At 40.0% G+C, this 21385-nt stretch overlaps 2 protein-coding genes across 2 annotated transcripts; both read left to right on the forward strand.

Moving 5' to 3' along the window:
* Positions 1 to 6931: 6931 nt before the first annotated feature.
* Positions 6932 to 10593, forward strand: emp3a (epithelial membrane protein 3a). Its single transcript, XM_060858080.1, has 5 exons — positions 6932 to 7054; positions 8269 to 8367; positions 8576 to 8678; positions 8780 to 8920; positions 9781 to 10593. Exons 2-5 carry the CDS (start codon positions 8290 to 8292, stop codon positions 9957 to 9959), a joined length of 501 nt encoding a protein of 166 aa, XP_060714063.1. The 5' UTR covers positions 6932 to 7054; positions 8269 to 8289; the 3' UTR covers positions 9960 to 10593.
* Positions 10594 to 11340: 747 nt separating this feature from the next.
* Positions 11341 to 19989, forward strand: fam83e (family with sequence similarity 83 member E). The gene is made up of 9 exons (XM_060858620.1): positions 11341 to 11707; positions 11808 to 12591; positions 13124 to 13270; positions 16096 to 16220; positions 16764 to 17198; positions 17424 to 17480; positions 18205 to 18439; positions 19187 to 19378; positions 19661 to 19989. The coding sequence occupies exons 2-9, from the start codon at positions 12130 to 12132 to the stop codon at positions 19832 to 19834; spliced, it is 1827 nt and encodes a 608-aa protein (XP_060714603.1). The 5' UTR covers positions 11341 to 11707; positions 11808 to 12129; the 3' UTR covers positions 19835 to 19989.
* The last annotated feature ends 1396 nt before the right edge of the window (positions 19990 to 21385 follow it).

Below are 21385 nucleotides of genomic sequence, written 5' to 3' on the forward strand. Positions count from 1 at the left end.
CATGTGAAGTGTTTAGTGTAAGTAAGGAATAAAAAAAACCCTCAGCGTCGTGAGGTTACAGGAAAACGACCGACAACCGAGAAGCGTAACGGAGCAGAGAGACTCCTCACCCTGAAGTGTTTTTTATTCCTCTTCTACCTCAACAGTCAGCAAAACACTCATTTATTTATTAATAGAGTTCATGAAACATTAAAATGCAGCTCGTTTTGGTGAGATGTTTCTCGCTGCAGGACCAAACGTCCAGATGGGATTCACGCTCAGCACGTCCCGTACAGCCTGATCTCCAAAAGAAAAAACTAACAAAAAAAAATTCTGAAAGATGAAAAGTTCTTCTTTTCTTACATTTAAATAACATCTGCGTAACATCTCTTTCTGTATTTATGATATTAGCTGTTAATCGGCTGCTGTTTGATTTAGGAACGTCTTAGTGTTTCTGCACTGATGGCCATTATGGATAATAAAGTCAGCAGTGTATTGATGGTTGTGGTGTGATTTGGAGCGAGTCCACTGAGGAAAGCGTCCAATCACACGCCACGAATAATCATCAAACTAACCTTGTGTGTGGTGAGGAAACATTCTACAGTACTCTAGTAACATGTTCCGTTAGCGTTTGTGTGTCCCACAGCTGTCTCTGTGGCTTGGCGATCTGCGTGGACTTCTCCATGTTCACCTGATACTGCTGCCTGCTCCAGCAAGTCCACCCTGAATAAACAAACATACATGACTTAACATCTTCATCTGATTTTTGTTTATTGCACAAGTACAGGACGAGCGGACTGATGTTCTGTACCTTAGCTGCAGAGCTTCGTCCTCAGCAGTCATCGTTTTCACCTTGTAAATCTCCTGGTGAGAAACATCAGCACCGATGTGTAGACACTCAGACACGATCGTCATGTGACTGTACGACAGTCAAGATGCGTCATCAACCCGTGACACGTTCAGACCCGCGTTCTCTCTCTAAAATGGCAGGTAGCAGCAAACAATGAAACAATCTGTAAGCGTTAATTTTGTTTATGATAATCCTTAAAGGTGGGGTCTCTGTTGTTTGAGAAATGCTTCAGAAAACTGAGTCGGGCCACCAAACAAAACAAATACAAAACAAACGTGTAGCCAATGAGCAGAAAGGGGCGTGTCTTGTCAATATGCGGCTTAGAGAGTGTTCAGTGCGCATGTGTGACATTAGCAGAAAGAGGTTTTAACATTGACATGGAGGATAAAAACAAAGAAAGAAAGAGAAGAAAGACTTACGATAAGGTAAGAAGTAGGACGTGTTAATATAGGATCAGCTTTCCAGCGCTGGAGAGAACTGAAGGAGCAGGAAGTTGGTCACATATTCACAGATTGGAGTTTCCTGAGTCAATAACTCCTGAGCTAAACACTGTTACTACACAAATAACACCTCTTTTCTATCGTAGTAATGTAGAGACGCAGCTACAACCGTGTTTTGTGTAGTAACAGTGTTTAGCTCAGGAGTTATTGACTCGGGAAACTCCAATCTGTGAATATGTGACCAACTTTACTTAAGACGCCGAGGCGCTTTTTTCCTTCTCGATAGGTGAGTAACGTTGGTTTTGTTTTGTTACACAGAACTAATATATGCCTTTGTCCTTTACATGATTATGTTTGTGTGTCATTTTTGCTTGTTTGTTTATCTACAATCGTATTGTTCTTCACTTCAGCTATGATAAAGACACATTTCTTTCCAATAGTCGCCTGGGTTACATATGTATGTCTGGGTGGAGCTATCGATACAGGGGTGGGGCCCGTTTGAGTTAGGGGCGTGTTTGTTTTGGTGATTTTTTATATCAACATTGGCTTTAAAACAACAGAGACCCCACCTTTAATGATAACAGAAAAACGACTGTGTGTGTGGAGCGACACTTTCAAGGCTGGGAAAGTGTCATCAGGTTCTGCGCTCCTGCTGGTTTCTGGTTTGATCAAACACTACAGATTTTACCTTGGACGCTAGAAATCTTTTAGGATTGTCTAACTTGTGTCAGACGACCAAACTCTCATCGTGAGCCGAGCTTTAATCGTCACCACTTTTTACCTTCTGAACTCATTGTTCAATGTGAGATGTCCAGCTCTTTCCTGTGCCTTCTGATTGTGCCACATCATCTCCCAGAGACACACCTGTTTAACTTCGTCACAAAACACACACCTCTAAAAAAAAAGTCAATAAATAAAAATACAGAGCACTTACCGTACCTTATGTTAGCTAGATGGCTAATGAATGTAAACGTAACCTCTCAGAAATCGTGTTTAATCGATGTTCTGTTAGATGTTGGCTGTTGTTATAAATACAAACAAATAGGACCTGAAACCCTGGTAAGGTCCTGTCTCATTAGCTCATGTTAGCAAGATGGCTAACGATAAAATAAAGAAAGAAACATTTAGGAATCCTCTCAGAAATAGGCTCATGTTAGCACATGTGTGTGTTAGCTATTGTTAGCAGTCAAGATCATTCAAAATAAAAGTCTTCTCAGAAAATACTGCCAGAAAGCCGCAAAGATAACCATCTCATTAGCATTAGCATTAGCGGTGAAGATTGTAAAGAAATCCAGTCAGAATTCATTGACCAGACGTTACTGTTAGTGATAATTATGAACATTCATGAATATAATTTATAAACCCTCTCTGCTCATGTCTGTCTAATAAATAGCAGACGCTCTGCTGACAGTCATACCTGAGGTGTGTGTGTGTGTGTGTGTGTGTGTGTGTGTGTGTGTGTGTATACACTTTATACCTGATGTGAGAGTGATGGTTACAGTAAACCTGCTGGATCTCAGTCTGGAGATTCTCACAAAACTATTCCAGTTTCTCAATGTCCTGTCCGAGCTGGTAAACCACACCCACACACACCCACACACACCCACACACACCCACACACACCCACACACACCCACACACACCCACCCACACGTCATTAAAACAGCCCAGCTCTATAGATGCTCTACAATCCATGTTTATTCACACGGTTTCAACAAACCATACCTTCAGGTTCTCCTGATCCTTGGTCTTCAGGTTCTCCTGGACGATTTGTAGAGAAGATCTCACAGGTAATAACAGCAACCTATGATAATGATAATCTATATATCCTACTCCTTCCTTCTTAATGCTGTCTCCTACTCGACCCGGTGCTTCACCACGACCTGATTTAGCTCCTGCAGGCAGCTGAGCCCTTCCTCTAGCTTCACAATCATGTCATGAATAACTGGTATCTTTTATTGGTGTTCTTTAGTTTCTTGTTCTTTGCCTGGCTGGTGTGGAGAAGGAAAAAATAAGAAGCAGAACTTTTCAAACACGATCCAGATTTGACGTGACTAAGAGAAGGAGGAGACGTGTTCACTTCACCAGCATTAGCTTCTGGATTAAAGCATGGATAAAGTCCTCATCTTCACTGTCCAACTCCTTGAAGTTTCTAATCAATCTGATGATTAATATAAATTTTGTTATGGGGGAATATAACAGTATTTTATATAAGAGTTATAAAAAGGTATTGATGAATTTATACCATCTGTAGGAATTGTGCATGCAGCGTGAACACCGTTCCTCAGGTGACGGAGCTCCACATACAGGACCTCATTCTATTCCTTAACTGTCTGAACCTCAGCTAATTCTGAGGACACAACAGGTTTTCGTATTTGCGGGTTTTAATTTTTTTTTTTAAATATGATTTTTTTTTTATTATGAATATAAGAAGAGACCTCACAACCTTAAAAGAGGAAATGATGCTTCATACACACGTGAGACAAACACACAAACAGCTTTCTTCGTGGATTCTCACGTGAGTATGAAGCACAAGAGCACAATAGCTGTATGAGAAGGTTGTTACACCACAGTGTCTCAGCTTCTCCACCTCAGGCCTAAGCTGCTCGGCTTCCCCATGGGCACCATGAAGTTCTGCCTCTGAGAGAATAACAATTATTTCTCTGTATATGTAGATCTCTGTCTCTCTCACTGTCTCTTTGGACCACAGCAGGCCATTCTTGAGTGTTGTTTTGGCTTGTAAACATCTATGAAAAAATAAAAATCCTTCCTGCTACTCTGATACTCCTGCAGTGTAATGAGTGTGTCAGAGGAGGTTCGTTAAATCGTGTGATCTGTAGAAGAGCGTAGATGGAGATTAAAAAGATCTTTATCTTTATCTTGTGTATATACAGTACCTGCTTGTGAAAACCACTTCCATGGGCTCTGACCTCACAGCAGCGCCACCTTCTGGAGAATACAGTTGGAAGGTTTCAGATCACTTCTCATCACCGCTTTAATCCAAACACACTTCTAATAAATGTAATCTCACCTTTTCCTCAATCCAGAGCTTGTGCTTGAATCTTCTCTACGAGAGCAGCTCGGTCTGTGAGGAGATAAACCAACGAGCACCAACATCTCCACTCTGTCACTCTTCTCGGTCTCTGTGTACAACAATGGAAGCAGAAATTAATTTACTAGGGATCAGGAAAATATGGGTTTTTTTTCTGTTATACATTGTAGAAAGCAAACCTTGCTGTAGATTGAGCTCAATCGTTTTGGAGCGTAGCACTTTGTTTTCCTGTTCGAGCTACAGTGCCACAGAGTCCGGCATCCTGGACAGACTGCAGATATTCTGGATGTGGAGCTGAACCTGTGAGGGTGTGATATCACACAGCGTTACAAACCAAGTACATGCGCTCGGAATGTAAACCTGTTCTATGTACCTTATTTAATGCCAATATACGACAATATTAAATCATAGCACTGAGATTTATCTAAGATGGAGAATATTTTGCAATCAAAAGTATCAATTGTACTAATCTCCACCTTAATACCGTTTTCAGCTCAATGATATTCTCAGAGCAGGTCCAGAGTCTAGCACAACATTTTCTAGCTCATCTAAATTAATCATCTGATTACTCAAAACTTACCATGACGATTTCAGCAGCATGTTTTTCTTACAGTTCCTCGAGTTGCAGAGTGAGCACCCTCAGCTGGTCCGGTCGCTCCAATAGTAGACCTCCACACACAGACCCTCCGGCAGTCACAACTCCATCTCCAACACCTACAGGAGCGGCGAGGTGGAGATCACGGGCAACTCTCCACAATACGTCAGCACAGTCCTACAGCCATCCAGTTTAACAGTAGAATATTTAGTGCATGTGGACTGGATTGCATTTATTCACTTCTGAGAACACATGAACAAGTCTGAATGGTTAAAGGAGGCTGGTTGTCACTTCCTCACATCACTGAACCTCTCAAATGTCAAAAGATTCACTGCTCATGTGTACAACTGGAGTCTTACGTTGTCACATTTATACCGTTTCCTAGCTGACCTGACATACATCAAGTACCCAGCATTACCAAAGCAACGTGACCGTAACATATAGTCTAAATATCTTAGAATTAACTTTCATTCTAATTAACTAATGAGTAAGGCTAATGACTACTTTATAACTAGTTAACATTACTCATAGACATGAACAGTATACTAAATATTATTATAAAGCAGTTCATTCACCTGCGTCTGTTACTTTAGCGAATTCCTTTTCAGCTCTGTTCCCGTTAACAGATCAGTTAGAGTCTATCTGTAGCCCTGTGGGATGATTTAATGACATCATAGGCGTTAAATCTGTTATTTTGCAGTTGCATCCATGTAAATTGGATTTTTAATACACTTTAACTCAGTATTATTAAATTATTATTAAAACTATTTATTTTAAATTATTGCCACTTTCACTAAATAAAACATGCAATTCATCAGATTTGCAGCACGGGGGCGCTGTTGACTTAACATTTTATTTTCCAAACATAACATTTCTCTGTGACTCTGGTCCTGTAACGTCTAACCAAGTAGGAAGATCTGGGATGAAGGACAACTCTCAGACTCTCTATCATCAATCACAGCGACACTAGATATAGTGATGTTCAGTAGTCCAGGAGTTCACACACTATGTAAATGTGGATGGAAAGCTTCAGTGTCACCTCCGAGTCACAGCATAAACCCCACTCTCCAAATAAAAAAGGCCAAACTTCAACCTCCTCTTAGAAACAGCTCAGATACTTAGCAGACGTTCATGTACTCAGCTCTTTTCTTGTAACAACACACTCAGATTTACATTAACACACGTCGTTTCTATAGTAACAGCAACTCATTCACAGGAGCATGTATAGAGGTTGTGCGTTTCTTGCTGTGTGTTTTATTTCTGGTTTATTTATAAAATCAAGAAAGAAAAAAAAAAAATAGAGAAGTGTGAGTGAGAACAGGAACTAACTCCACAGCATCACATACAGCTACAAATGCATAAAAAAAAAAAGCATTAAATTCTTTAATGAAATTAAAACATGAAACCACAACATTTCTTTTCCCCGAGTGTCTGAATCCTTCTGATCTGCTGCAAATGAAGCCGTCTTTGTAATCTAAAAGAATAAAGATTGCCGAGTGTGAATTCATGGCTGCTCCTTTGTTTCCTGGGTGGTCTGGATTTCCTTCAGGAGGAAGAGATAAGACAGATAACAGAAGGCTAATTGCAACAATTCCGCATGAGGATGAGTGAATGAAGCTGTAGATGCGGTGCTCAGAAATGGAGCAGGTTATATTTAGGCATGTGTTCGGAAATGTAAGTAAAGTCAGCGATGGCACAAATTTAGTTACCAAAACTTTTCCAAAAACATATTTCCATATGGTTTTATTTTATTGTGTTAAACTCAAAATGGTTCACTTCATAAGCAGCAGATGTGGAATGTAAAATGTGTCTGGTTCTCATTCCGGGTTTGGGACGGTCTGATTTTTTTTTTTTTTAGTGAAAGGCAGTCGGTTGAGCTGTGGAGGAAAAGGGAGGCAAGAACTTTCCTTTACAAACCAGCTCTACATTCCTTTAACATTCACACTGGTTTTTCCCCCCGGAAAGAAGGGGAGCGGATAGTGTGAGTAAGAAAGGGGTGGAGAAAGAGAGATAGAGAGAGTGAGAGAGAGGGAAAGGGAGAGGGAGGGAGAGAGAGTGAGAGAGATGATCAGAAGAGAGGCAAGGGGAGGAAAAAGGGACGCAGCTTAAAGACATCTTGTTTCCTCGAGCTTCATAAGGTAAAGTCCGACTGATTCTCATTTTAAAGATCTGACATTTTTTAGCAGCTTGGACTATTTTGGAATGTTTAGACAACTTTTTCTGAACTTTTAACACGACTGCACGAGTTTTCAAAAACATCACAAACATCCCCTCGACTTAGTGGTGATCTAAGTACTGTAGAGGGGATTAAAACTGACCTTTTGTACATTTTTTCATCAGCTTTATCATTATTATTATTATTATGGTTTCCAATTGTTCTGTTTTTCAAAGTGCGTGACAAAAAAGAAAAAGAAAAACAGATGAGGAATGTCACTTAAACAGGAAGACCGGAGTCTGTGCCAGGTATCAAACAGGAGGGAATAAACGAGAGCTTGGGGTACTTACTTCCTGCTCCTGCAAATGGAATAACAAACTCCACCCCATATTATTAAGGAGGAAACCTGTATTAAACATTATTATTATTATTATTATTATTATTATTAGAACGAATATTAACTCAATAACAAGCTCCGTGTGACTCCATGGAATTTTGGGATGGTTGTGCGATGCGAGTGCATGTGTGATGCGATGCGGTCACACGCAAACGGTTAAACCGTCACTTTTCAGCCCGTTTATTACTGAAGCAAGGCCAAGTGAGGCCCTGAATGAGCTCTCTGTCCCTCGGCAAACTTCAGGCTAAAATTAAACTCTTACTGTAGAACACAAACTGAGTTGAGCTTCTTGTGTCTCAAACCACTAACCACTTGATCCAGGGAAGTGACATTTCTACATTTGGGGAACCAGTAAACGGTTTATTTACTCACACGTACGTGATAAAATGCTTGTGGAGGGAAAAAAAAAAAAAAGAGGATTTGAAACTGGGAAATGACTTCACAGACATGTGCAGATTAATGTTGCCTCACAACCCTACTGTAAAAGGGGATAATTGCCATAATGCATGCTCCTGTGTATGGACTTAGCTGAAGATCAAAGCAGTGGACACACACACACACACACACACACACACACACACACACACACTGGTGTTTACACAGCACTTTTAAAGGCATGCTTCTTCAGACAGTTGAACTCACACAGGCCAAGTTACTGTTCGTTTTGGTACAAAGATGATAGATATGTAAAGGAACGTGAGGGTAGACTCGCTGCGCTTCCCTTTGGGAGAGGAGCAGCAACAGAAGTTAGATGGAAACAAACAAGCTCAGTGCCTTTTATGTATTTTTTTTTCCTACAGGAGATCACAGTAAAGATTACGATGGCCTTCTTGTTGATGTTCGTGATGCTGCTGCATTTGGTCACTCTGGCCATGGTGTTCATCGCCACTCTGGAGAAGGTACGATCATTAGGTCGTCTGTTCTCTACAGTCATTTTCTATTTGCATAGAAGTACAACATAAATAACAGCTTAGGAAAAATCTTGTGATCTGGTCGTTATATCAGATGATCCAACATGGGGTCAATGCAACGGCACCCTATAAATATTTAGGACATGAAATCAGGTGACACGTGTGTTAATATCGTGATCTTTTACTACGTTTACAGTCCTGGTGGATGTGGGATGGCGAGGACCGAGCGGATCTCTGGCACAAGTGCATCTCTGACAACACCACAGGCACCATGATGTGCACCTCTGTTTCTACAAACGGTACACAAACGCGTGATCTCCGAATCGTTATGAACGTGAATGAACGACATTCCTTACTGTTTGTTTGTGGGTCGGTGACGGGGGTCTCACGTGTGTTGCAGATTGGTTGCAGTCAGTGCAGGCTCTTATGGTCCTGTCCGTGATCCTCTCCTCCATCTCCTTTATCGTGTTCATTTGTCAGCTCTTCACCACGTCGAGGAAGGGCCTCTTCTACGTCAGCGGCCTTTCCCAAATCTTTGCAGGTAAATATAAAGAAGATGAAAATGCAAATAAGAGTCAATAAGAGTATTTTTTTTGTTGTTGTTTGGAAATATTTGGGGGGCACGGTGGCTTAGTGGTTAGCACTTTCGCCTCACACGAACTACCGAACTACCTCGGGTCACGGGGAGCCTGTGCCTATCTCAGGCGTCATTGGGCATCAAGGCAGGATACACCCTGGACAGAATGCCAACCCATCGCAGGGCACACACACACACACACACTCTCATTCACTCACACACTACGGACAATTTTCCAGAGATGCCAATCAACCTACCATGCATGTCTTTGGACCGGGGGAGGAAACCGGAGTACCCGGAGGAAACCCCCGAGGCACGGGGAGAACATGCAAACTCCACACACACAAGGTGGAGGCGGGAATCGAACCCCCAACCCTGGAGGTGTGAGGCGAACGTGCTAACCACTAAGCCACCGTGACCCCTATGTACAAAGGAGAGTAGTCTAAACGTAAGCTAGCACCATGTCCTAGCATCATGTCTATATTCAACACTTTACCTCAGTACAGAAGTCAACTGAAGTACAAAAACCATTCACAACAGCTTACATGATCCTTCTAAGTTAGAAGGTAAATAATTTACTAAACATTTTGATATATACTTACAGTTTTCTGCTCACAATATTTGCGCATGCGTAACGAGCTTCAGGCAATCCGCGTAATTAAGAGATGGTGCGGTCCATTGTGGGGTGATTAATTAAGAGATGGTGCGGTCCATTGTAGGGGTGATTAATTAAGAGATTATTATTATTATTATTATTATTATTATTATTATTATCAACCCAAATCCTATTTTTAGCACATTTTCTACCACCTTCTTCTTCTCAGGCCTGGCGACGTTTACAGCAGTCCTGATCTATACTTTCCAAAGGAAAGAGATCCTACATGACCTTAGGGAGGGTCATTTCGGCTACTGCTTCATCCTGGCCTGGGTGTGTGTTCCCCTGCTGTTCTGTAGTGGAGTTCTCTATGTCCACCTGCGCAAGAAAACACACACTGTAGCCTGAACGAATCGAATGCTGTGTCGCTTCGGAGTGAGTCGGTTCTTTGAATCGACACTTTTATGTGAACTTTGAGAATCGATTTGAGACTTTAATCAAAATCCAGTTTTGCTTTAGGCAAACAAAGAAGCAAAAGTTATTATAGTCAGAGTGCGTTTGCTTCTCATCCTGGATCCTGTACCTTTTTTTTTTTAAATCGTGAATAACTATCGACTACGCAGTTTTACCATCGTCCGAAAGATGGCGCTGTTGTCCAGCTCTGTGACCAAACACAATTATTATTCACAAAACGTACATTTAAGTCTGTTGCACATTTATGCACATTGGAATAAATTATTGCAAATTATTATTTGATTTTTTTTTAATAATAATAACCTTATTTTGATAATTGGACTGAAATTAACGGAAGAGTTGTTAAATGTCACCTTTTAGTAAAATACTACATATAGTTTGTGTTTTAACGTCAGTTTTTTAACATATATTAACACATTTATTCATTGCTACAGTAGTTCTATTAATAAGAGAAGCTTTCATTTGTACACTGAACTTTTATTTCGTTTCATATTGTCAGTTTTCTTTCTTGATATATTTTTATAGAATATATTATACAAATGTTATTAAAAGTTTTTTGTAATTATTATTATTGTTGTTTACATTTTTAATGTGTTAACATACGCTATATGAACATTTTTGTTACCGGTGATGAAGGATTGAAGGAAGATCTGTAAAACCTAACATACTGATCGTTAATTACATTTCTGTCTTTATTTAGTTCTAAGTTTATGCAAACTTATTTTGCACAAGACTACAGTGAAAACTTTGGTTTCTGAGTGTGTTTTTGTGGATTTTCTAGCTTGCAGGCAAGAAAAATTTACATTCCCAGACACTTTTTTATTTGTGAATGTAATGAGTGTGAGGTCGCTGGTTCACCTGTAAGACTGCCATTTATCACACACTCATTTTAAAGAAATTTCAAAGGGATAAGTCCTAAATTTAAGGGGGTCACGGTGGCTTAGTGGTTAGCACGTTCGCCTCACACCTCCAGGGTTGGGGGTTCGATTCCCGCCTCCACCTTGTGTGTGTGGAGTTTGCATGTTCTCCCCGTGCCTCGGGGGTTTCCTCCAGGTACTCCGGTTTCCTCCCCCGGTCCAAAGACATGCATGGTAGGTTGATTGGCATCTCTGGAAAAATTGTCCCTAGTGTGTGATTGCGTGAGTGAATGAGTGTGTGTGTGTGTGTGCCCTGCGATGGGTTGGCACTCCGTCCAGGGTGTATCCTGCCTTGATGCCCGATGACGCCTGAGATAGGCACAGGCTCCCCGTGACCCGAGGTAGTTCGGATAAGCGGTAGAAAATGAATGAATGAATGAATGAATAAGTCCTAAATTTAATTTTCAAAAAGTCCAACAAATCAAAAAGACATCATGTAGTTCCTCATATTTAATCAGCCCTTCTGTTAGTAGCACAAGATTTACCTCTGAACTATAGATGCTCTCTTCAGTGGATCTCTGACCTGCTCATCTGGTAGAACCAGTCGTGGATTTGTATAGTCTGAGAGAACAGAGAGAACTAGAGACACTTTGTGTTAACTGGAGAGAGGAACGCATACAATACCAATGGAAATATAATATTAGGATACGCCTCATAGAGTGAAGATTAAAAGACAGAAAGTGCAGCTTTCCTGCGGTGGCCGGTTACTGCTGATTGTCGGCTCGCAGCGCTCGGATCCATGGCGTATGGATGAGGGCTTTTCAGGTAGGTTATGTATCTTTAAAGTAGAGCTACAATAAATGACTGTAAATAAAATAAACATGTACTATATGTTGTGTGTGTGTGTGTGTTTTCGTCCCTGTAGCTGTTATCAACCCAAGTCTTGCCTTCAATATTACTTCCAAATTGCACAACTTGTGTACACAAGGCACTCGTGACGTGTTTGAGATAGGCAGAGAACATTCTTCAGTTTGAGCTTCCAACACAAGCGCTTTGACGCATTTCCAGTGCATTCATTTTCGAAGGTAAACCTTTTGTGCTTATACGGCAAGGAGGAATGAAATGGGAACTCAGAACGACATCCAGAAGACATCACTTATTCTTCACATAACACCATGAGAGATATCACCAGTACCACCATCACCAGCAACACTTAAAAGAGATTTCTGCTGTTTATTTTGGCCACGATGTCCAAATATCAGGAGACGAGCCTAAATGAGAATGTTGTCATTCTTCCTGCAAACGAGTCCAACCCAGGGTTTCTTTATTCTGAGCTGGAACGCAGTGTCCTGGAGTCCCTGTTCAGAGACGGTCCCAAAGCTTTCTACTCCAAACTGTCGGCACATAGACTCGAACCCTTTCTCTCCCCAGAGGAGGTGAACCAAGTCTCCAGCTGGGTGGAAGATCGTCACACGGAGGTCATCGAAAACGGGGATGTCGGGAGTGAGAACAGCTCAGAAATGCAGGAGGTCTCGGGTCAGTATTTCCCTGAGCTTTCAGACACACCAGCTCCGTGTCTGGAGCTCGGCTGGCCGGAGAAGGACAGATGGGATGGTGTGGAGCGAGTCATGATATACAGAAATCCTCCAGTGGAGCAGGCTCCTCACATCCGTGAGGTGATCAGGAGGCTGCTACAGGGAGCCACCAGGGTAGGTACGATGGTGATCATCAAAACTAAACTTTAACTGGCTTGGTTCAAATCTCTTTTCAGATTAGACCAAAAAAATGTAATAAATTCACTCACTGAAATGTCATATGCATATTATTATGTTTGTTTCATGCTTCATTTAGCTCTAATGTTATATATCTTTCTGATGATTAGCTTTAGCTCAACTTCTCTAATGAAAAATTGTATTTATATGACAAAATAAAAAATTTCTAAAAAAATTTTTTTTGCGAAATATAAAAGGAATTATTTATATATATATATATATATATATATATATATATATATATATATATATACGTTTTTTTGCATGTTCACTGGTAGAAGCAGAAGCAATGCATCGGTGCATTTCCTGTGCTTTGTTGTGCTAATAACTAATGTTGGGAGTTTAAATACATTTTATACTCTTAAATTCCCGACAATCACAAGTTTATCTGAGGTAAACAGATTAATCATCGCTCAATAATTGACATTGTGCCAGTAACAATAAATTAAAGCAGGTATTTTTTTTGCAGCTGATCGCTATCGTTGTAGACAGACTCACAGACAGCACAGTGATCGCAGATCTGCACTCGGCTGCTTTGCGAGGCGTCGTCGTCTACATCATCCTGAACCAAAGACCTGCACGAGATAACCTAACACAAAACCAGCTCGAGCACCCGGTTAGTCAAATTTAAATGTGTCTCCTTTCTCCATAGCAACAATCACTCTGGTTTTTCAGAAAGTCAATTAGCCAATTAGTCATTTCCAAACTTAAACCTAGTATTTAATAAATAAACAGGTCGGCACTCCTTGCAGATCTGTCGTATTAAATTATGCAGCATTCTTTTACCCCTTCGTGTGTCAGAAAATGAATAATGACAGTGATGCTTCACCCAAAGCCGAGAGCAGGTTACACTGCATTCATGCTAGTCAGACTTTGCGCTTGACTGGAAATATGTATACTGCAGATTGAGACTCTATGTCTGTTAAACAGATTTAAGAACGTTTCAGATGTTCTATTCGGCGGATGTGACATGAGCCGGAACGCAGGAGGTTTGTGAAATAAATAAACATCCAACAAGGAGTTCATTAGTGCCTCTTTTCCACCGGAAAGAACCAGCTGGTTCAGAGCTAGCACTGGTGCTGGTTCAAAGTTGGTTCCACTGGTGAACCTTCTAAGAACCGGTTTGCCTTTCCACCGGCTAGAGAGCATCAAGAGCCGAGTGTGACGTCACTTTATACGTGTCAGGTGTCCCAGCAACTTTAGCGCAGCAGCGGCAAACACAAACACATCAACAATGGCGGATGTTGCTTTACTGTTAATGCTCATGGCTTTGTGAACCTACATTAACGCGGCGAAAAAAACGTGTACGTGCAGCTCCATGTAATTTGTATAAACGGAGGTTGTAATCGATAAAGTACATAACGTTATTTTATCGCTAACACAGAAAAAACTTAGCCTTATCATGTAGCTACATACTATCATGTGTGCGGATAATGTATCATATCGCGGTAAAGTAAAAGTGTATTAAACATCAGTATACTTAAGGTACATTATCAAATGCACTAACAGTAGCCCCGCCTACAGCCCCGCCCACAGCCCCTGACACAAGCGGTTCTTAAGTCTAGACCAACAACGTTTTGGTGCTACTTAAGAACCACTTTTCCTGGTTCAGAGCCGGTGCTTTGGCTGTCGAAAAAGAAAGAACTGGTTCTAAATTAGGCTCCGAACCAGCACTCGAACTGCCTCGGTGGAAAAGGGGCATAGGAGTTCTGCAGAAGGTTCAGGGAACTGGTGTAGTCATGGAAGTGCCAGGGCGTGACCGTGCCACCCATATCTGCAGCTCAGTAGCCCTAATGTTTGCCTAATTAAAAGATATGTTCATATAAATAAACAATATTATGTTTTGAATTTAAAACTTTATAACAGCAATATTATTATCATCTTAAAAGGTCTGGTTGCTCCACACAAAGCTGAACACCAGATTTAAAGATGTAGCCGTTTAGTTTCGGTCAGCGGTTAAATCGTTCTCAGTGCTAATTTTTAGGTCTGCATTGACAAACCGTTCTACGTAAAACCCTTCAGTAAAGGTTTGCAATTATCAGGAAGGTTTTTATGAATCTAAGAACCTTAACTATCCAAAGAACCCCTTAGAAAACTCTTGAAAAACCCTACAATAAAAGTCTCTCCTAACAGAAAGGTTTCCGAGTAGAACTCCTTTTAGATATAAAAGTTATATAAGAAACCTCAAAGAACCCATTTTCATGATGTGTACATAAAATGCTTCGAAGCATTAAGGGTGCTTGAGGGTTCTTCCATCAAGGAAACCCTTAAAGTGTCTATGTAAAAACTTTACAACAGTTTCCTTATCAGAAAGGTTTTCGTTAAGAACTTAAGAAGTGAAGCATCTTAACTATCCAAAGAACCCTTTAAAAAAGTTTCAGTGAAAAAGAAAATTCAGTGTGTTTATTATAAAAGAAAAGGCATTTAGGAAGCTAAGAACTCTAATTATCCAAAGAGTCACAAGTCACAAGTAAGGACTCAAGTCATGAACGTCAAGTCAAAGTCAAGTCGAGTCTTTTTTTAATATTTGTCAAGCAAGTCTCAAATTTGCGACTTAAGTCTGACTCGAGTCAAGTCGAGTCCCCATCTCTGAATCATTTAACTCAAGTCCGAGTCACGTCTCAAGTCATGAATGTCCAGTCAAAGTCAAGTCGAGTCTTTTCTTAATATTTATCAAGCAAGTCTCAAGTCCCAAATTTGCGACTTAAGTCTGACTTGAGTCAAGTCATATGACTCGATTCCCCCATCTCTGTGAATAACTCCTGAAGACCCCTTTTCCAACACATCTACACAAAAACAAAGCACCGATTCGACGATCCTTCTGGAGAACGTATAAAGTGTACAGATCGTAGTCCTGTCAGAATGGGAATTTTCTGGGAAGTTAAGAAGCGATTATTGATTATTATGAATCCTTGTAGAACCTTTATTGATATGTTGTACAAACTCCAAATCATTAGTCTAATCTAATATCTAGAATTTGCCAGAACACTTGGAAATATGTGGCACTTCGTACGGTCTTAGTACGAGTTCTGAGTCAACAGAAAATGTTCTACAGTATGTGGAACGCTTTTTTCTTCTGAAATGAGGAAATGAAGGATCTTCTTTTCTGTGATGAGTCATTTGTGACTCCAGTTGAAGAAGTCAGATCTTTTGGGTGAATACCGGAAACACGATCTTTTCTTAAATTTGATTTTGTAAATAGAAAGCTGACAAGTTGCTCTGTGGAATGCGTGAACGAGTCAAAGAGTAAGTTGAGCTGATTGAGTTCATGTGGCACACTATTTATCTCTTTATTGCAGACTTACTCCTAAACCTTCTCCGCAAGGAAAAAACCAAATAACCCTTTAGGATGGAACCTTCTTGTATGGAAGGTATTGATGTTAATTCTCCAAATGCCATTCCAACAACATGACAGTATCTTCTTATCCGCCCTTTTGACAGAATATAATAGTTCGGATTTTGGGTGGAAATACGTTCGCATGTAGTGATGGGAAGAAGGTGGTGGGAGAGCTGAAGGAGAACTTTATCCTGGTGGATCTGGACACAGTGGTTCTGGGCAGCTACAGGTAAGAGATATCTTCTAAAGTGGAAGCATGTGGCAAATCCAAGCTAGTGGCTGGAAAATTGGGGCAAAAAAAAAGAAATTGGTATAAAATAATTAAGTTTATCACAAATCTATTTTTGAGATTACATTAAAGGAGTTAACATTTGCTTGAGATTTGAACTTCAGGATCTTCAGTGGCCCATTTGGACAAACAGTTATGGATTCTAAAGCGAAGTGTGTCCATGATAGAATGATATCAAGAGATAAATTATATATCTGTCAAATTCCAGATACAAAGAAAAAAATATTAATAGGCAATAAAACCATAAAATCTTTTCTTCTTATTAGCTAAAACCTGTCTTGGTTAACATCTTTATACTTGGTACTCTCTTAGAAACACAGGGTTCTTTAAGACTTGATGGGTTCTACATGGTAGCTTTAATGTTTTCCTCAGAAGAGCAACTGAATAACTCTTAAAGGTTCCTTTTTTTAAAGAGTACATAGATGCAAACTGAACTAATAATGTTTTGCCCCAAACTTTTTTTTTCCCCTTCGTGTTTTCCAGCCTGACCTGGTTAGACGCTCATCTACACCGTCAGCTCGTCACGGTCCTGAGTGGCCCTTCAGTGGAGTTATTCGACAGGGAGTTCCGCATCCTCTACGCCGCCTCACTACCTGTTCCTGACTCATGGAAAGCTGCCAAACCCAAGGATCTTCCAGTGATTGATAAAACTCTTTACCAACCAGAACCAAATACCCCAAAACAAGATCTGCAGGACTGCCCACCCAGCCCTCCACCACCCACTGCTGGCTCTCCTATCGACTGGGACACGCTCGGGGTCTTTCAGAAGACTAAGGACTCTCCAGAAGAAGACCAGGATTTACCTGAGTATCTTGAAGAACTGCCAATGTTCCACAAAACGGGACCTGACTGGCAAATTTGGCCTCCTGGAGGAGGTGTAACAGATCCTCATATCAATGAATGTCAAGATGAAAACAAGTGAGTGGATCGAGTTTAGGAATTTTTTAGCCTGGTTGATTCTTTAGTGCTGTGGTTTATACGACACTACATTAAGGGTGTAACATTGCTTTTTAAGTTCAAGAATGCATTGTGAACTCTATACAGTTCTAAATTTGGCCTTGAGCCACAAATATGAGTAAAAAAAAAAAAAAACACTGCAGAAATACTACGTCTGTCTAATGTTATCATTTACCTTTGACACAGGTTATATCGCTTTATGCCTGAGCCGAGGCACACGCTGGATCATCAAGCAATGTTTTGGTGAGTTTGAAAATTTTTCTTTAATCCAATTTGTGATTATTTCTGGATTCTTAGTTTTTTTTTTTTTTCCTTTTTTCTTAATAAAGTTAAGAAAAAGTTAAAGTTAACGGGGGGTCCCACACCAGCTAGGTACGCATATACAGACAGACAGACAGACAGACAGGTAGACATAGACAGACATAAACAGACATAGATAGACAGACAAAGACAGACAGAGAGATAGAGACAGACAAACAGAGAGACAGACAGAGACAGACAGACAAACAAACAGACAAACAGACAGAGACAGTCATAGACAGAAACACACAAACAGAAACAGACAGACAGACAAACAGGCGAGGATTTATGAGTGTAGGGTTGGTATATCTGTACGTGTGTCTATTAGGTATTGTTGGGGGTAAAGATGGGGTGGTTGGAGTGAAGGGTGGGAAGGTTCACATTAACTGTTGAATTTGTAGAAAGACTATGAATGGTTTCCAGGTTTCTTTAAAGGCAGATATATTATTATTTTATTTTATTTATTTATTTATTTTTTTCTGGATTCTTAGTTTGTATACGACATTTACAGTATATATTCCCTCATTCTAATATGACTGATACATCAGATGCTCCACATAATCTAAATCTAATAGTACGCTGATTAAAAAAATGCGCTTAGTAAAGTCGTGTGAGGTTTTATGACATTTCTGATTAATGCTCGTTAATATGTCTGCTTTTGTAAAAGGTCCGCACAAAAACCAGAGCGGCTTCCGTACGGGTTTCTGACAGAACGTAATGAGGGACTGGGCATGCCCAGGCTCAGAGACATCTGGATGGAGAGGAAGTTCATGGAAGATTTTGGATCTTTCTCACACACTCAAAGACATGACTATCTACCTAGCTTGGACAGGAGTATGGGGGAAAATACCATCCCAGAGGAGACGACACCCGGGTCAGATGCAGGTCCACTCAATCAAAAGGTGCATTAACACATAACACACCTGTATATATTTTCACATTGAGTCTAAGAACTGAAACCCTGACCATATCTGAGGGCAGTCCCAGGGAATCTACACTCTCAAAAAACTCTCAGAAAACTCAAGAACGTTTTGGTCTTCCAAATAGAGGAACCCGTAAAGGTCCTACAACAAGTTCTTAGACTTGAACTGTTTTCATTTCATACGTCTGATTTAAATTGCTTGAAAATGATCCAATTATTTGCTGTATTTTTTATTTTTTTTATTAAAGATACAATTTGAATAAAGAGTTTGTCAATTGGGTCTCTGGAGGAACCCTTATAGGTTCTATGCAGAGTTTTTTAGAGCATAAGAAACCTTAATTATCCTATAAACTCTTGAAAACCACTTGAAGAACCAACGAACGCGATAATAATAATAAAAATAAAGATAAAAACAGTATATTATACAGCACATCAAAAACCTGACTGAAATTGTTGAAAATCCAAACTCCAAATTATTGGTAATGATTTTCTTCTTAATTCATAAAACCTATTAAAATTTAAAACCCATTTAAAATCCAGCTCAATCTGTATTAATGCCCCTGGTCCAGATACTTGTGGCATTACAGTAAACATTACAAGGTAATATAATATAAGGTAATATATTCTCAGTATATAAATTTTCAAATGTTTTGACAATTTACTTTAAAGGAAAGTATGAAAATAGGAGAATCCTTTCTAACTCTTGTGGGTTTTTTTTTTTTTCCAGAAACCCATTATTGTGTGTGTTCCACAAAATGAAAGATCTTGGCAACTTGGTGATATCCTGAAAAAGATCAGCAGTGATCAGAGCACCAAGGGCCTGCCGTCAAACATGGCCAAAAATCCAATCAGCAAATCCAGTCTGGACCTGAGTTCACCAGGACCCGAGACTCTGCAGAGGAGCCAGAGTCAGGCCAATGTGTGTCAGAGTTTCTGCATGCTTAATTCTATTGCTGACATTATTAGTTATTACACTGCACTCTTAAATTCAATACCTGAAGGTTCTAAGCTAAGAAACCTATAAATAACATTTAAGGTTTTCTCCATGAAGAAATGCTCTTAAAAAACTTTAAAAGGTTCTACATTTATTTCTAGCACTGTATTGTGGTATTATATGTGTGAGATACTTTCAATATCTACAGTATTCATTTCATCTAAATGTCTTTCTATATCTTTTCTTCTGTAACTTTCTCTGCTTTAGTTATACGACGGTTTCCCGATGACTCCGGCTCTAGCGCTGATGAAAAAACGCAACAACGAGGCCAAATCTTCATTTCTGAGAAGTTTGCAGCCACTGTCCAGACCCCGCAGTTTCAGCTTAGGCCTCAAGAAATCTGCTTTCCTGAGGGAACACACCAATGACGAGGACAAATGAAGAAATCCTGACCAGATGAGTACGACCTGACGCAGAAGATAATCACGGTTCTGAGATCTGGACATCCTTAACCGTTACTTCACACCAAGCGACGACCTTTTATTCAATGAACGATGGAGGAGATGTGTTAATAAATCACCTGAACTAAAGACAAAGTGCCTGTAATGTCTCAGTGGTATATGCTTAATAAAAGTATTTGGCAGTGGAAGTTCATAGTGCCAGATGGACACTGGGCCAAAAAGAAGGAATGTTTGTTAGAATCATCACATTTTACCTACGTTTACAGTAAATCTTAAAGACTGGGTCTCCGATTTTTGAGAAATGCTTCAGAAAACTGAGTCGGGCCGAATAATAAACAAAAATCAAAACAAAAATCAAAACAAACGTGTAGCCAATGAGCAGAAAGGGGCGTGTCTTGTCAATATGCGGCTTAGAGAGTGTTCAGTGCGCATGTGTGACATTAGCAGAAAGCGGTTTTAACATTGACGTGGAGGATAAAAACAAAGAAAGAAAGTGAAGAAAGACTTACGATAAGGTAAGAAGTAGGACGTGTTAATATAGGATCAGCTTTCCAGCGCTGGAGAGAACTGAAGGAGCAGGAAGTTGGTCACATATTCACAGATTGTAGTTTCCTGAGTCAATAACTCCTGAGCTAAACACTGTTACTACACAAATAACACCTCTTTTCTATCGTAGTAATGTAGAGACGCAGCTACAACCGTGTTTTGTGTAGTAACAGCGTTTAGCTCAGGAGTTATTGACTCGGGAAACTCCAATCTGTGAATATGTGACCAACTTTACTTAAGACGCCTTTACTTAAGACGACTTAAGACACTTTACTTAGGTGAGTAACGTTGGTTTTGCTTTGTTACACAGAACTAATATATGTCTTTGTCCTTTACATGATTATGTTTGTGTGTCATTTTTACTTGTTTGTTTATCTACAATCGTATTGTTCTTCACTTCAGCTATGATAAAGACACGTTTCTTTCCATTAGTCACCTGGGTTACGTATGTATGTGTGGGCGGAGCTATCGATACAGGGGTGGGACCCGTTTGGGTTAGGGGCGTGTTTTTTTTGGTGATTTCAAACGTCAACATTGGCTTTCAAAAATCGGAGACCCCACCTTTAATGTTTCACATTCTCCGTATATCTTTATGTCTCATCGTCCAAAGCGGGAGCCGTTACAGAAAAATAATCAAAGTGTCATTCTTCTTATACAACCACAATTTACAATTTTCTTTATAATTATTCAAGCAAAATACATCCTTTTAATCTGAACTTTTAATCGGTTTAGATTTTCCCTGAATGTTGCGGGACATCGTCATTCTCTCACTACCGATAGGAACTCTTGAAGTTAATAAGTTGTCATGTTATAGAGAAACCTTAACGTGTAAACCGGTTTGTCCTGAAGCTACAGTTGAGGCCAAAATTATTAGCCCCCCAGGAATTTTGGAACATTTTCCTAAAGATCTTTCCAATGTTTGCAGCATTGATAAAACTTGATATAATCAAACATTCGCCAGTGCTATTTAGTAGCTTTTGGTACA

Source organism: Tachysurus vachellii, chromosome 22 (genome assembly GCF_030014155.1).
Source record: "Tachysurus vachellii isolate PV-2020 chromosome 22, HZAU_Pvac_v1, whole genome shotgun sequence".
Lineage (NCBI taxonomy): Eukaryota > Metazoa > Chordata > Actinopteri > Siluriformes > Bagridae > Tachysurus > Tachysurus vachellii.

What these genes read in the sequence shown, in the direction of transcription:
- emp3a (XM_060858080.1), top strand. Translation starts at nt 8,290, where the DNA reads ATGGCCTTCTTGTTGATGTTCGTGATGCTGCTGCATTTGGTCACTCTG. An exon ending in TCATCGCCACTCTGGAGAAG is followed by an intron (nt 8,368 to 8,575) that starts GTACGATCATTA and finishes CTACGTTTACAG; the next exon opens with TCCTGGTGGATGTGGGATGG. An exon ending in CCTTTCCCAAATCTTTGCAG is followed by an intron (nt 8,921 to 9,780) that starts GTAAATATAAAG and finishes TCTTCTTCTCAG; the next exon opens with GCCTGGCGACGTTTACAGCA.
- fam83e (XM_060858620.1), top strand. Translation starts at nt 12,130, where the DNA reads ATGTCCAAATATCAGGAGACGAGCCTAAATGAGAATGTTGTCATTCTT. An exon ending in TGCTACAGGGAGCCACCAGG is followed by an intron (nt 12,592 to 13,123) that starts GTAGGTACGATG and finishes TTTTTTTTGCAG; the next exon opens with CTGATCGCTATCGTTGTAGA. An exon ending in GATCATCAAGCAATGTTTTG is followed by an intron (nt 17,481 to 18,204) that starts GTGAGTTTGAAA and finishes CTTTTGTAAAAG; the next exon opens with GTCCGCACAAAAACCAGAGC.